The sequence below is a fragment of the Eretmochelys imbricata genome, chromosome 2 (assembly GCF_965152235.1).
Source record: "Eretmochelys imbricata isolate rEreImb1 chromosome 2, rEreImb1.hap1, whole genome shotgun sequence".
NCBI lineage: Eukaryota > Metazoa > Chordata > Testudines > Cheloniidae > Eretmochelys > Eretmochelys imbricata.
Window position 1 is genome coordinate 261,516,305 of NC_135573.1, and position 14,133 is coordinate 261,530,437.

Below are 14,133 nucleotides of genomic sequence, written 5' to 3' on the forward strand. Positions count from 1 at the left end.
CCAGACACCCAGATTTGAAAAACCCCTTTATAACTCTTCCCAGTGAGCTTCAGACTTAACTATCCTGAGTAATTTTGTATCAATCTGCAAACTTTGCCACCTCACCGTTTACCCTTTTTCCCACATCATTTGTGAATATGTTGCACAGCACTGGTCCCCTAGAGATCCTTGGGGGACCCCACTATTTACCTCTTTCCACTGTGAAAACTGACCATTTATTCCTACCCTTTATTTCCTATCTTTTAACCAGTTAATAATCCATGAGATGACCTACCCTCTTTTCCCATGGCTCCTTACGTTGCTTAAGAGCATTTGGTGAGGGACCTTGTCAAAGGCTTTCTGAAAATCCTAGTACAGTTTATCTACTGGATCACCCTTGTCCACATGTTTGTTAACCCCCTCAAAGAATTCTAACAGATTAGTGAGGCACGATTTCCCTTTACAAAAGCCAGGTTGATTCTTTTCCAACATACTGTGTTCATCTATGTATCTGATATTTCTGTTCTTGACTATAGTTCCAACTAATTTGCCTGTTACTGAAGTTGGGCTTACCAGCCTGTAAATTGCCAGGACCACCTCTACAGCCTTTTAAAAAAATCAGTGTTACATTAGCTATGCTGCAGTCATCTGGTACAGAGGCTGATTTAAGCTATACGTTACATATCACAGTTAGTAGTTCTGCAATTTCACATTTGAGTTCCTTCAGAACTCTTGGGTAAATACCATCTGGTCCTGGTGACTTATTACTGTTTAGTTTATCAAGCTGTTCCAAAACCTCCTCTACTGACACCTCAAATCTGGGACAGTTCCTCAGATCTGTCATCTAAAAAGAATGGCTCAGGTATGGGAAACTCCCCCTCATCCTCTGCAATGAAGACTCACGCAAAGCATTCATTTAGCTGCTCTGCAATGGGCTTGTCTTCCTGGAGTGGTCCTTTAGCAACTCCATTGTCCAGTGGCAATTCATCATGCAGTCACCACAAACCCAACTATCTAATAACCAAATCCCCCATTACTATTACCACTCTCTTCCTAATAGCTGCCCCGCCAGGGGTATCCTCAAGTGCGAGAGGATACCACGACATCATCTGGAAGGAGCATTCCAACTATGGGATAATTTCTCTCCACTCCAGCTTGATGTTCTCCTTTCCTGAGACTTTCCTCCTCCTCCACGCCACTGAAGCTGTCAGACTGAGTGTGGGACTGCACTACTGTGTCCCGGAAAGTCTCGTCTACCTACCTCTGTCTCCAGACCCTGTACTTCTTGAATAATGAACCTCTGGCACGTATAAACAGACACTGCACTGGTCATTGGGATAAAGCCCAGGACCATCAGCACCCAAAACAGAGCTTCTAGGACTTGACTTAAGAGACTTATTTAGCTGAAAGTACCAGATACTCTAGTCCCTCAGACTAGCCACTAGAACGACATGATCACATGTATAATGCCAGAGCATTGCACAAGCACTGCCCCTGTACATGATTTTCCTGTTCTGTGGATAAGAACTATACTTCTGTCTGCTGGACTATCACCACAGCACCATTAAAACGCACTGTAATGATTTTGAAAAATAGCACTTTTCACTAATGATTATTTACATATTAAAATTGCAGAGGAAAAATATGCGAATTTCTCTGTGGTCAACAAAAGAAACCAAGCAGAGAATCTTCAGAGCCAAAGGTGCATATCAAACCACACAGATATGTGCTGGGCAAATGAGAAAGCCATCCCTGCTGCAAACCACATACCTTCCACTGTCAGCGTGGCTTTGGTTTCTGCATTTCCTGCTCGGCACTTGTATGTGCCGGAATCTTCAGGTGTCAGTTTCAGAATTTTGAGTTCTGCTGTGTGCTTCTCCCACTTGGGTTTGTATTTTTCAGAGGGCTCAATGAGGGTGTGTCCCTTGAACCACTCTACAACCTTTGGAGAAGGCCTAAAATCACAGGACAGGACAACTGAATGGCGTTCTAAGGCAGTCTTATCCTCCAGCTTTCTGGTAATCTGCACGTTAATATCTGTAAAAGAGGGTTGTGAAGGAGGAACAGGTAAGAACAATTTGAAAATAGAGGTGCAATTTTATCTGTAATCAACGGCAGTTAATACAAGGACCACTCTGAATTTCTGTTAGAGGTCTGACTTGCCAAGGGGCCACGGGTAGCATAATTTACACCAGGAATTTCTGCTGATATGATTCCCCAAGGGATTGTTGAATATTTACCACCAAATGCAGGGCCAAATGTCGAAAGTTTTGATGCGTTGTTTATTACTCAGCAAAATTCTTACTGAGGATTTTGTCTAAATAAGGGCTGAGTGGGGACTTCAGGATTTAGCCCAGGGTATTTAGCATATGGAAAAATTAAGTACAAAAGACTGGGAACTTTTTCTCAGCTAGAATCTACAAAAATGTTGCTGGTCTCACCAAGCTTATCCAAATTATATTCAGCACTTATGGCACACAACACATTTCATTTTCAAAGCACTTTACAATCATCATCATCATCAACTTAATCTGAACAGCATCCACGTGAATTACTGAAGCAGAAGCAGCAGCTAGGGAAGCTGAGGTGGGCGGGGGGTCTTGCCCATGACCTCAGAGAAGGTCAGTCAGAATTAAAACTCAAGGGTTGCTGACACCCAGTCCTGTATTAAAAGTATGATGGGCCCTGATCCAAAGCCCACTAAAGTAAATGAAAGGCCTTCCATTGACTTTAATGGGGTTTGGATAAAATCCTATACCATGCCTCTTTTGGCCTTCCTACTGAAACTTTTCCTTTCTAGAAATGGGCCTGGAAACCTGCAAGAGGCTTTACTGGAACGTTTCAGCCTTTTTCTGTGCTTGGGTGAGTAAAACCACATTGGGAGCAGCCTCTCTTAGTATTTCTTTATTTCTGACCCTGACCCAAAGCGGGAAGTATAGAGGGTATAGACTACCAGAAGCTGAGAGTGGAAGACAGGGTTGGCTCACTCCATAGTGGCCCTGTTCTGTACAGTTCTCCCGAAGTTCTGGTATGGGCCACTGTAGGAGACAGGATATTGGGCAAGCTGGTCCATGGTATGAATCAGTATGTCAGCTTTTATGTTCTTATGGGATCTTACTGTGACTGTCCTGGTTTTACATTCATAGATTTTAAGGCCAGAGGTTCCCTTGCGATCATCTAATCTGACCTCCTGGGTAACACAGACAATATAATTTCACTCACTGATTCCTACATTAAACCTAATAGCTTGTCTTTTAGAAAGACATATCTTTTAGAAAGACATCTCAGTTTAAAGACTCCAAACGATGGAGACTATACAGAAAACAGTTGCAAATTAGGCTGAAATTATTTTTGGGTGAGTGGGAGAAGGTTCTGAAGGAGTCTGGGCCATGCTCTAATTAATTCTCACATCCAGGGCACATCAAATTACCTCTTACAAGCAGGTTTGCTGTGGATTTTGATTTGCCAATTGCAAACTGAATGGTGCCTGTCATGTCAGAATTGGTCTTCCACAGAATCAGCCGATGGATGGTGCCTTCTTGCTCTATAGAAACGTTTCTACCAGTCTGTAAGACCTCTCCACCCAGAGACCATTTGGGAGGCTTCACTGATGGAATGGAGATCTCACATTCAAACTTGGCTTCTGTGGGCTCTGTCACATCCACATCACTTAACTGCTTTACAATATTAATGGATTGCTCTGGGATGGGGGTGGAAAGCAAGAAGAGGAATATATTAGACCAGCGGTTCTCAAAACTTTAGCAACCCTTAGGATCCTCCCTTCCCCAAGCACACCCTGTCCCCACTCCCTCCCAGCATCTCCTGTACACTGGGGAACAGCTGTTCCGTGGTGTGCAGGAGGCACTGGGGGGGGGGGGGAATTTATCAGTGGGGCCAGAGGCCCCGCACATGATTCCACCCCCTCCCTCAAATGCACCCCATTCCTGCTCCTCCCACGCCCTCCTAGTGCCTCCTGCACACCGCTGAACAGCTGTTCCCTGGCACGCAGGAGGCGATGGGAGGGAGGGGGAAGAGTTGAGGAAGGGAAGGGGAAGAGTTGATCAGCGGGGCCTGCGGACCCCCTAGAGTATCCTCGCAGACCCCAGTTTGAGAAACGCTGTGTTAGACCATGCATTTAGGAATAGACTTTTTCATATTAATTATAATACTTCATGCCCAGAGAGATCAACAAAGTTAACAAACATTAGTGAATTAAGCCCCACAGAACTCCTGTCAGGTAGGTAAATATTATTGGTTCCTTTTTATATATGGCAAAACACGCAACTGGTGAATGGTCAGACAGCGAGCCTGGGACAAAGGCCAGAATCCAGGTCTCCTGACTTGCAGTCGTATTCCTTAACCACAAGACCATCCTTTCTGTTCTGTTATCAGAAACCAAGAAATATAAACCGAAATAGAAGGTTCATAGAATTAAACCTTCCCAGTGATGGGAAACACATTGGGCATCCAGTTGAAATCCCACTGCAAAACTAGCCTATTGTAGGGAATAATTCTTTCTCCACTCTAATTGGAAAGGTCTCCAGAATGGGGATTCTACCACTTCCCTTGGGAGGACAGATCACAAGTTCATATTCCTGGATGCGCCTGCCCCCCATAGCCTAGGGGCTGCAGAAATAAAAAAATGATCAAATGCTAATTAAGTTACATGTGTAGATTAAATTTCAAATACTTTCTGGAACTATCCACTCTCCTTCCAACAAGTTGAAAGAAAATAGTCCAGTACCTTCAACATAGAAATGAGCACAGCTTATGTCATCAGTAGCATCACATGTGTAAACGTCCTCATCCTGAAACTCGGCGTCGTTGATGATGAGTTTCCTATAGACACTGTCACTCACCAGCTCATATTTCTGGCTGGGAAGAATCTCAACGTTCTTCTTATACCATTTAACTTTGGCAGTAGGGCGAGACACCTGGCATTCCAGGACACCCCGGTGCTTCTCAATAGCAATCTTATCCCGCAGAGGCTTCACAAATTTTACAGGCAGTTCTAAGGAGGAGGAATAAAAAACAAATTGTGTGGTTGTAGTGGATGGTGCCAGATGAAGCTCATTAGTAACATTTCCTTCATTATCATCATCAATTATTTGGAAATGATTGGATGACCTGCAGCCGGTTTACTTCCGAACCGCACCAAGAGCAAATCTGTACATGCTCATGCCCCATACTCTCCATTTCCTCACCCTCGTGTCCCACCCCAATATTAAGTAGCGGGAACTATTGCCACCCGTTGAGGGTGAAGATCCCCGATGGACCAGTCTGTATTCCACCTTGGTCCCATGGCCCACCGGGGATATTAGTTGGCGGCTCCTTCATGGCATCATGAGCATGGGCGTGTATCCGGCATGGTTCACCCCTATCCCAGATGCCTGTTCCTTTTGCGGCATGAGGGAGGTCCTGGCACATGCTTATCTTGAGTGTGCCAGGTTGTACCTCCTCTTCTGGCTCCTCCTGAAGCCTATTTTTACGGTTCTGGCTGCACTTCTCCCCTCACCTTCTTACCTACGCACATCCCATGGCCCCTCAAAGTCGCAAGACCTCCTCATCAACCTCCTAGCAATGGCCAAAGTGGTCCACTATAACATTAGGGAGAGGATGTTGACCGAGGGGGCGCTATGCAACTGTTGGAGCCTATTTCCATTCCTCTCTCCATTCACATAGCTGGGCAGAGTTCCTCTGGGCGGCGTCCGCTGGCTCCCTTGACACATTCAAGGAGCAGTGGGTGGTGTCCAGGGTTCTCTGCTCAGTGTCCCTTTCAGGTTGCCTACTTTTGACCCTTTGACCTTCACACCTGTCCTTGTTTTGGGTTTTGTTGTCCCCCCTATTTATCTGAGTCCTGGACCCAGTGGCTTGTCCCCTTGCGCCCGCCCACTTCCCGGAACCCAATAGGACCACCCTCTTGCAGCTGCCCAGTCTGACACATTGTCACACAACTTAAGTGTAAAGTAGCAAGGGACAGTGCTCACAAGGCAGAAATGGGGATGCCTTCTCGAAAGAAAACATTTCCCTCCAAAATCTACACATGGCCCTTTTTGTCTAAAAAAGGAATAAAAAAAACTGTCCGTATCGAGAGGAAGACTTGTATGTTATTTAGCAAAGGTAAATACCCAGCAAGGAGGCTGATTCTTGGTACAGGGAAACCCAGACAGTGGTGTTACATTTTTTCCTGTTCATTTCAATGTAGCGAGGCTGGGATTTTCAGAAGTGCTAAGCAGCAGCTTCGCACTGTTCCCACTGAAGTCAATGGGAGCTGGTTAATTTATTACAAAAAACTGTTTTAACAATGCTGTCATTACTGTTAGACTTACCTTTAACTCTAAGTTGCGCTCGAGATTCTGCCTTTTCTGCTACAAATTTGATCTCTGCAGCATCCTCCACATGGACACTTTTGTAAACTAATGCATAGGTTTTTCCTGTGAATAAAAATACAACCATACACAAGCCGCTGTGAGAAGATGGTTTTATCTTCTGAGGTTAAATGCTGCTGGTATAAGCAGCCACTATTCCATTAGCTCTAACAGACCAATAGCCACTTTTGATAGTGGTGAATCTGACCCCCAAGTCACAGTAAGTTCACGTTCCTGTAGTGATTAGAAAAGTAAAATTGTCTCCCTGTAGGACTGTAATGGCTCCCCCATTCTGAATTTCCATCTGGAATATGGATAGGCAGACTCAGGTACATTATCACACACTCTAACTCCAACCCAAATCCTTGTGCCTTCGAGGGACTGAACTGTACTTAGAATTATTTAATTGTAGGGATGGTTGAACTCATCTGGAGTCTCTCTCTCTCTCTCTCACACACACACACACCCCCACACATTTTCCCTTTTTCTGTCTCAAGAAACTGAAAGCCCCTCTTGCATAAGTGATAGGCACCTTTGCTGGAGAAAACTGGACACAGCTGCTTCCAGAGTCAATCAATGCGAGGTAACGGCTCACTCCCCCAAGGAACCAAGTGCATTGCTCCTGCCTTGGAGTGCCATGAAGGCAAGTGGTCCATACTCACATCCCCCTTCATGTTGCCACTACACTGCAATTCCAGTCCTCCTTGCAGTTGACAATGGCACTGGAACAGCAGGACATACTACAAGCTGTAACTTCTTAAGCAGATTCCAGGAGTCAGTTCTCTATGCTCAAGGCCCAATCCATACTCACATCCCCCTTCATGTTGCCACTACACTGCAATGCTGCCCCTCTTCCCACTTTTCTCTGCCACAGACTCATTAACAATACAGCGTGCAACACCCTACTTTTGCACCCTACCTTCTTGACGCATCTTAATGTTTTCTCCAGCCCTCAGCTTGGTGTCATTTTTGTACCACTGGGTTTGGACTTCATCATGTGAAATCTCACAGGTGAAAGATGCACTCGCCTTTTCATTCACTTCCACATCTTCCAGGGGCTTTATGATCTTGATATCTCGGGCTATGGGATCACAGAGACATGTTTATATTTGATTCCTCCATAGCTTTATGAAGTTGGTTTATTTTTCACATAATCCACACTTGCCCACCTTTCTCTGTACAAATCCTTCCATAGCATAATAGACACATTTTACTCTTTTATGTGTCTGTGGAATTACCAATGACTTCATACTAGTAGCTGTGCGTTCCTAGGGCAAAATTGTGCATATAACAGGATAAAATTTGGTGCGAAAGCAAATTTGGCCAGTTAAGTATGATTCATCTGAAGCCTTTTCCAATCTGCCCTGGCCACTGAGAATTCCTCAGAGTGTTTTATTTTAAAGACACCATAATAGCTGGGTTTCTATCAGCCACCTCAATCTATTCCCCTCTCAGAAACAACAGCTGGAAAGTTCACATTATCATAGGTAATTTGTCATGATTAATACTCTCAGGAGGAGCCTAGGATTCATCTGCCAAGAAAACTTAATCAACTAAGTGTCAAGCTTTAAGATGGTTCTCCTTGATGGTCAGGGTTAAGTCAAGCATTAATTGAGCAAGCCGAGGAAACTTATACCATGCGACAATGGGTGCCTTAACCAGTCACTTGCTAAATACACAGGCCCTGCTCCTGGTTGGTCTGCAGCTGTTTTGCACTGCTAGCATAAAGCAGCCCTGAACATGGCATAGCCAACTATGGGATGATCCAACTCAGTATGCGGGTGATGGGGAATCCTCCAGCATTGCAGAGCCAGTGTAACAGCTCATTCACCACCCCCTTTCTGCAGCTACTGCAAGGGGTTTGGTCCAGTAAAAGTGGGCATGGACAAGGCTTCCCTGAACCTCGGCAATCCACAGCCCTCAGGACAGCCCCATGGGCCAATGGCAGCCAATACAAGTTAGAGCAACCTAAGTTATGCCAGGGGACTGGACTGACACACAGCAAGTCCCAGCACTGGGACAGAGCACTGGCAGCTCTCCGGCTCTGTCTCTGCACTGTCCTCTTTGTGCCTGGCCACAGCCAAGGATCAATGGCACAGCCTCTGTTTGTGTTTCACAACCACAATAAAAAACATAATTTCCACTTAGAGAGGTCACAGTCATTGGAACTTTGCAGCCTAAATTCAGCCCTGAGGCCTAGTTTGAAAGTCAGCTGTGCAGGCTTTACAACCACAGGTGTTACTGTAACTTCATGACGTCACGTCTGTGTTACGGTCTAGTGAAATCAGAATGAGGTCTCTTCTGTAAGCACCTGCACAAGTCCATTGACATGAGTGGAGTTGCAACCATTTACACCAGCTCTGAATCTAGCCTGGTCTATTTTATTGGAGCCTTTCACTACCCAAAGGGAAGCACCTCATACAGCCTGCATTAATCTCAGAATTGCCTGTGACTATATTTCTATCTTTATATGTAAATGAACCAGCCTCCAAAGAGCAACAAATCCAAAGTGCTAACTCAAGAAGAAAGGGTGAGTTTAACGAAGGGCAGGAATGGGACATTGTCTAAAAACATTTCTGCAACTTGACCTGGAGTGGCTGCCAAATGGCAGCATAGAACAGGAAACAAAAAAGGGCGGTTATGTTATATTTTAATATGACTGATTATAGCCCAGACCGCTACTCAACGCAGTTCTAAAACCTCCTTCAGCACTGCTAAGACCTGAAACTTCAGAGGAAGATGAGAAATTCTATCAGTCTACATCAGTGGTGCACTGCTGTACACAGAGGACAAAATCTGGTCTTGACATCTGTGGCAGTAAGCTAAACTAATGAAGCATCAGAGGGGTAGCCGTGTTAGTCTGGATCTGTAAAAGTGGCAAAGAGTCCTGTGGAACCTTATAGACTAACAAACGTATTGGAACATAAGCTTTTATGGGTGACATGCATCCGACGAAGTGGGTATTCACCCATGAAAGCTTATGCTCCAGTACATCTGTTAGTCTAAAAGGTGCCACAGGACTCTTTGCCGCTAATGAAGCATGAGATTTTATTTTCCCATTTTAGCATTTGTAGCTTAAAGTGGGACAAATACTGGGATCCCAGCTTAGTTTTATCCACTCCTGACTCTGGCAAACTCTCATTGACTCAATGGTAGAGTCTGAACTAAAACTTGGGAGTTCTAACCATTTGACCATGGTTGTCTACCAAGCAGTACTGTACCTCGTCTCTTGCCAATCATTTGTCATAATTTGTTGGTTATTATACAAATCAATAAACAAAGTTTAAAAGAATAAGGAAAATGATAAATTGCCACGAGCCCTGGAAAAAAAGTTGGCATTTACTTGCAAAAGTACCTACAGAAGAGAAAACCGAACGAGGCGGAATTCTGAACTCTAGGCAACTTATTAGCAGACGAGAAACACAGAAATCACCTAGGAAATACATCTCCAAATACACCTCCAAAGCAGGGGACCTTTCCTCTATCTATCAAACATACCGTGGACGATAAGGGTAGCGGAACTCTTGTCGTCAGCTGCATCGCATACATAGGTTCCTTGGTCGTCATAGTCACACTTGTGAATAATGAGGCTTCTCTTAATTTCCTGGGAAATAATTGCCATTTTTTTACTTGGCCGGAGCTCAGATCCATTCTAGAAGGAAAAAACCAAAACAAGATAGTCACTTATTACCGTTATAAGCGCCTTGGTTCAGCGCAGCATTCACACGTGCCTAACTTTATACCCATGCTTATGTCTTGCTTACGTCAATGGGACTTACCGTACGTGTGTGAAGTTAAGCACATGTGTGAATGCATCACCAAATAGGGATGGACTTAAGCATGTACTTAAAACTGTGAGGAACTGGAACCATAGTGTACTCATCCAAGGGCCTCAAAGCTCTTCACAAACAGTAAATAATTAAGCCTCACAGCACCACTCTGAGACTTGTCACTATTGTCCCCATTTTACAAAGGGATAAACTGAGGCCCAGGAGAGGCTATCTAACATGCCCAGGAGTGCAAATAGAACCCAGGAGTCCTGGAACCCAGTCTTGTATTGTAACAATTTGACAACATGCCTCATAGTTAAATGAGTCAGGAGACTGGACCAATAGTCATCAACAAGCCTTACATAAAAGCAACAAAAATCTGGAAGTTTACTGTAAATTCCAGAAAAGTTGAAATTTGGGACTACCTCCATGAAAACACCCTTAAAGACCTGGTAAATAAATATTCTAGACAGAGGTAAGGTAGACTGTACGAGCTAATGGACACAAAGAAGACTGGGGAGTTTTGATTAATATTGGATAACCAGAGCTGCATAATAACAGCCCATATCCATCTCCTTTCGAAGTTAATGGAAAGGTGCCCACTGACTTCAGGAGAAGTTAGATCAGACCCTAAAAGAGAAATGAAGACGTTATTGTCTGCTAAGTTTTGTACCTTAAACCACTTGACCTCCGCATTAGGCCTGGAGAGCTCACACTCGAATGTCACCTTATCCTTCTCAGGAGCTTTGATGTCAACCAAAGGCTTGCTTATTTTCACAGGCAACTCTGCCAAAAAGAAAATACAGTAAGAAGAGGATTGGGTTTGGTAGGAGTACAAGACTCAGAGAATAATCAGTAAATAGATTACATCTTAAGTGAGTACTATATCTTGTAAGCAAAAAAGAAAATGAAAAATTTGTTTTGCATATTCTGCCATTGGCTCACAGCCCATATTTAATTTATTCAGTACATAATGTCATTATTATTAATTATTATTTGTTCCTGGTAGCAGACAGAATGTGCTAAGCACTGTATAAATAAAAAGGCAGACAAAGACCCTGCCATGACATTCAGATACAGACACATCAGAACATACACAGTTTTAACGACAGCATATACATTATCTATATAAAGAGCTAAAGACAGTCATAAATTACCCTACATCTATACCATTATAGTTACTGGTAGGCAACAGAGAAAAGGCAGGTCTTTGGGTGGGATTTGAATAAAGGAGAGACCAGCTCAAGAAGGGAGTTCCATGCACAATAAGGGAAAGGATTGCTTTCACTTGGTATCTTAGACAGCACCAAGCAAATTGTCAGTACTTAATAACAGATAATAATCAATCATAAATAATAATAGGTGGGGATGTGTGAAAGGGTATATTTATGTCAGTTTTCTCTGCTGTTTTCTTGTGCATCTCAACAGTAAATACAGAAGCGAGGTATGAATTCCGCAGTATGAGCTGCAGAATATTGACATGCACGGCTCTGAAAACCTCAGGCATTAACAACTAATCAAAGACATGCCCAGATGAACTGCGTCATTGGCAGTCAACCTATGGCATGCACTGTCTGTTCTACAGGAACACATCCCAAGTGGAGTTCCAGACTGCAGGGTTATATACCTGTTACTATAAGCCTCCCTGAAGAATGGATGCCTTCTGCCTTGAAGGAGATGAGTCCTGAGTCTTCTAGCTTCAGGGATGAAAGTGTCAGTGAATGTTTCTTCCCCAGGACGCTCATGTGGCAGTTCTCCCCTGGTTTCAGTTTCAGGCCATCCTTCATCCAGCTTCCTTCCACATCCTCATGAGACAGCTCCAGCTCGAAGGTGACAGTCCCCTTTTCACGGGCTTCCAGCGACTGCAGGCCTTTCACCAGTTTGATCTGCCTCACTGAAAAACAAACGATATTGAAGGGTTGGAGACATTGCATTGGGAAGCAAAGATAACTCTCCACCCATTCACTTGGAGTAAATGTAACAGATCAGTCACTTCAAACGAACAAACAAAAGTGAATCAAACCACTCACAGATACTGGCCAGTACCAGATGCTCTAGAGAAGGTAATTTTTGTTATTTATTTGTATTGCGGTAGTGCTTAGAAGCCTCTGTCATGGACCAGGACCCCACTGGGCTAGGCACTGTACAAACACAGAACAAGGAAACAGTTCCTAACCTGAAGAGTTTACAAGCCATATACAAATGAGAAACAACAGGTAGGTACACCAGACAGACGTGGGAGTGCAAGGAACAATGAATCAGTACTGATCAGCATTCCAAAAAGGATAAACTATGAGGCAAAAATAGCAGGTAAAGGAAGAAGTGAAAAATTTGAATGACAAAGTCTCTCAGTACACAGTATAGTGCCTAGGACATGCACTTGAACCAGCCTCGCTTGTGGGGAGTTTTACTTTCCCTGAATGCATAGCACCGACAGCCCATCAACTAGAAAGATCAATTTAGTATTTAAAACTGAATCACCCTTAAAAATGGATTAAAATAACAGAAAAAAAATTAGGATATTTAACTTCAGTAAAACCATGAAACACACACAAAACTTTAAACTCCACAAGGCTGAATTGGGAATAGTCCATCCTTCTTATGTATCTTCAGAAGAGATGAACCCAAGCCACAAAGTTCAGATATGGATCCAGATATCCAAGCATTGCCAGGAGTTCACATGGGTGCTCAGTTCCATGGTTGTGACTTGGGCCCGGCTCTTACTCTCAGGTGTCCACTGTCTTCTTCAAGACGCAAAACCCTCCAGCCATTGATGTACTCCTCCCCATAGGCTCCAGAGCAACTGCGGAACTGCTCCATGGAGCCGCTTCTGAAACTACGCCTAAGTAGTTCTATGTGGCCACAACCCCTTCTGCCTCAGGAATAAAGCCAAAGAATCCATACAATGATGGATCCTTTGGCTCTTCCTACTGTGTATTGCTGCCCTGTTCCTCCACACAGCAGGGGATGTGCAGTACCTACAACAAATCTCTAAATCTTACTCAATCTCTGTCCAATGGAACTGCACTGGTTCCTCTGCCAAGGCATCTTTTCCACGGCCACTGAGGCAGAGACAAGATTTGTCCCCTGGGGACATTCTTTGCACATGCCCCACGAGGGGAGAAGAGACATTTTCCCAGGAGTTTGCACTGTTGCTTCCCTCTCTCGGACACAGATTCTGAAGTCCATTCTCTCTAAGGCTGCATTAGTCCTTGGCTCTTCATCTAAGTTTACAGCCATTCCCTCCCTGCTCTGTGGTGTCTTATTCTTTAAGCTGAAAGGTGTTTCCAAAGAATCCGGTGTACCTGCTGCTGTGATGACCTTTCCTCTGGTTCAACAGATACTTCAGCATTTCGAACAGGGAATGTGCTGAAGTTGCTGGGGATGAGCTGGAGGGGAAGGGATTAGCAAAAAACACTAACTCAAGAAACGGAGCAAGTTCTCAGCAGACGCCCTCCAGCCATATAGTACAGATAGGCCTGGGACAAATTTCTTCTTTTGCGAACATCCTCCCCCATGAGGGCAGCTGGGGAAAAGCCTTTAAAGGGTTTCCTTTAAAAGAAAATATTACAGGCTGGAATTATGTCAAGAGATCTGCAATCTTCCCTCTCAATATTAATATTCTAGTCACTGCTCTCACACTGCTTTCACAATGGTGTAACTCAATTGACTTTACGGTAACATCTCTGCATTTGCACTAGTGTAAATGAAAGCAGGATCAGGCCAAATGGTATCAGTGCAGATCAAGATTTTTAAAAATGGCTTCCTAAAATCAAGCTTCTTAGCCCAGTGCAAAGTATCTAAATAAGTGCCCCAATTTTCAAGACTACTGAGCACTTAAACTGACTACTGAGCACTGTTAGGTGTGAGCTGGGCAAACAATTTTTGGCTGAAAAAAAAATGTGGCCAAAAAATGCAGAATCAGGGACTAGGTAATTGCCATGCTTATACCTAAGAGCCCAGAAGTCAGAGATCTCACCTGGGTTGTGGGAAACCGAGGTTCAAAACCCTGCTCT

General features: G+C 44.0%; 1 protein-coding gene across 1 annotated transcript in view; it reads right to left on the reverse strand.

The window, feature by feature from the left end:
* The window catches only part of OBSCN (obscurin, cytoskeletal calmodulin and titin-interacting RhoGEF), a 300,816-nt gene that overhangs the window by 207,225 nt on the left and 79,458 nt on the right, over nt 1–14,133 (reverse strand). Inside the window, exons 26-33 of the mRNA XM_077808766.1 lie at nt 11,745–12,011; nt 10,791–10,903; nt 9,846–9,999; nt 7,267–7,428; nt 6,309–6,413; nt 4,724–4,990; nt 3,410–3,679; nt 1,750–2,016 (exon numbers count right to left, since the gene is read on the reverse strand). Of these exons, the coding sequence (XP_077664892.1) occupies nt 1,750–2,016; nt 3,410–3,679; nt 4,724–4,990; nt 6,309–6,413; nt 7,267–7,428; nt 9,846–9,999; nt 10,791–10,903; nt 11,745–12,011 (1,605 nt within the window). The remainder of the gene's footprint in view (nt 1–1,749; nt 2,017–3,409; nt 3,680–4,723; nt 4,991–6,308; nt 6,414–7,266; nt 7,429–9,845; nt 10,000–10,790; nt 10,904–11,744; nt 12,012–14,133) is intronic.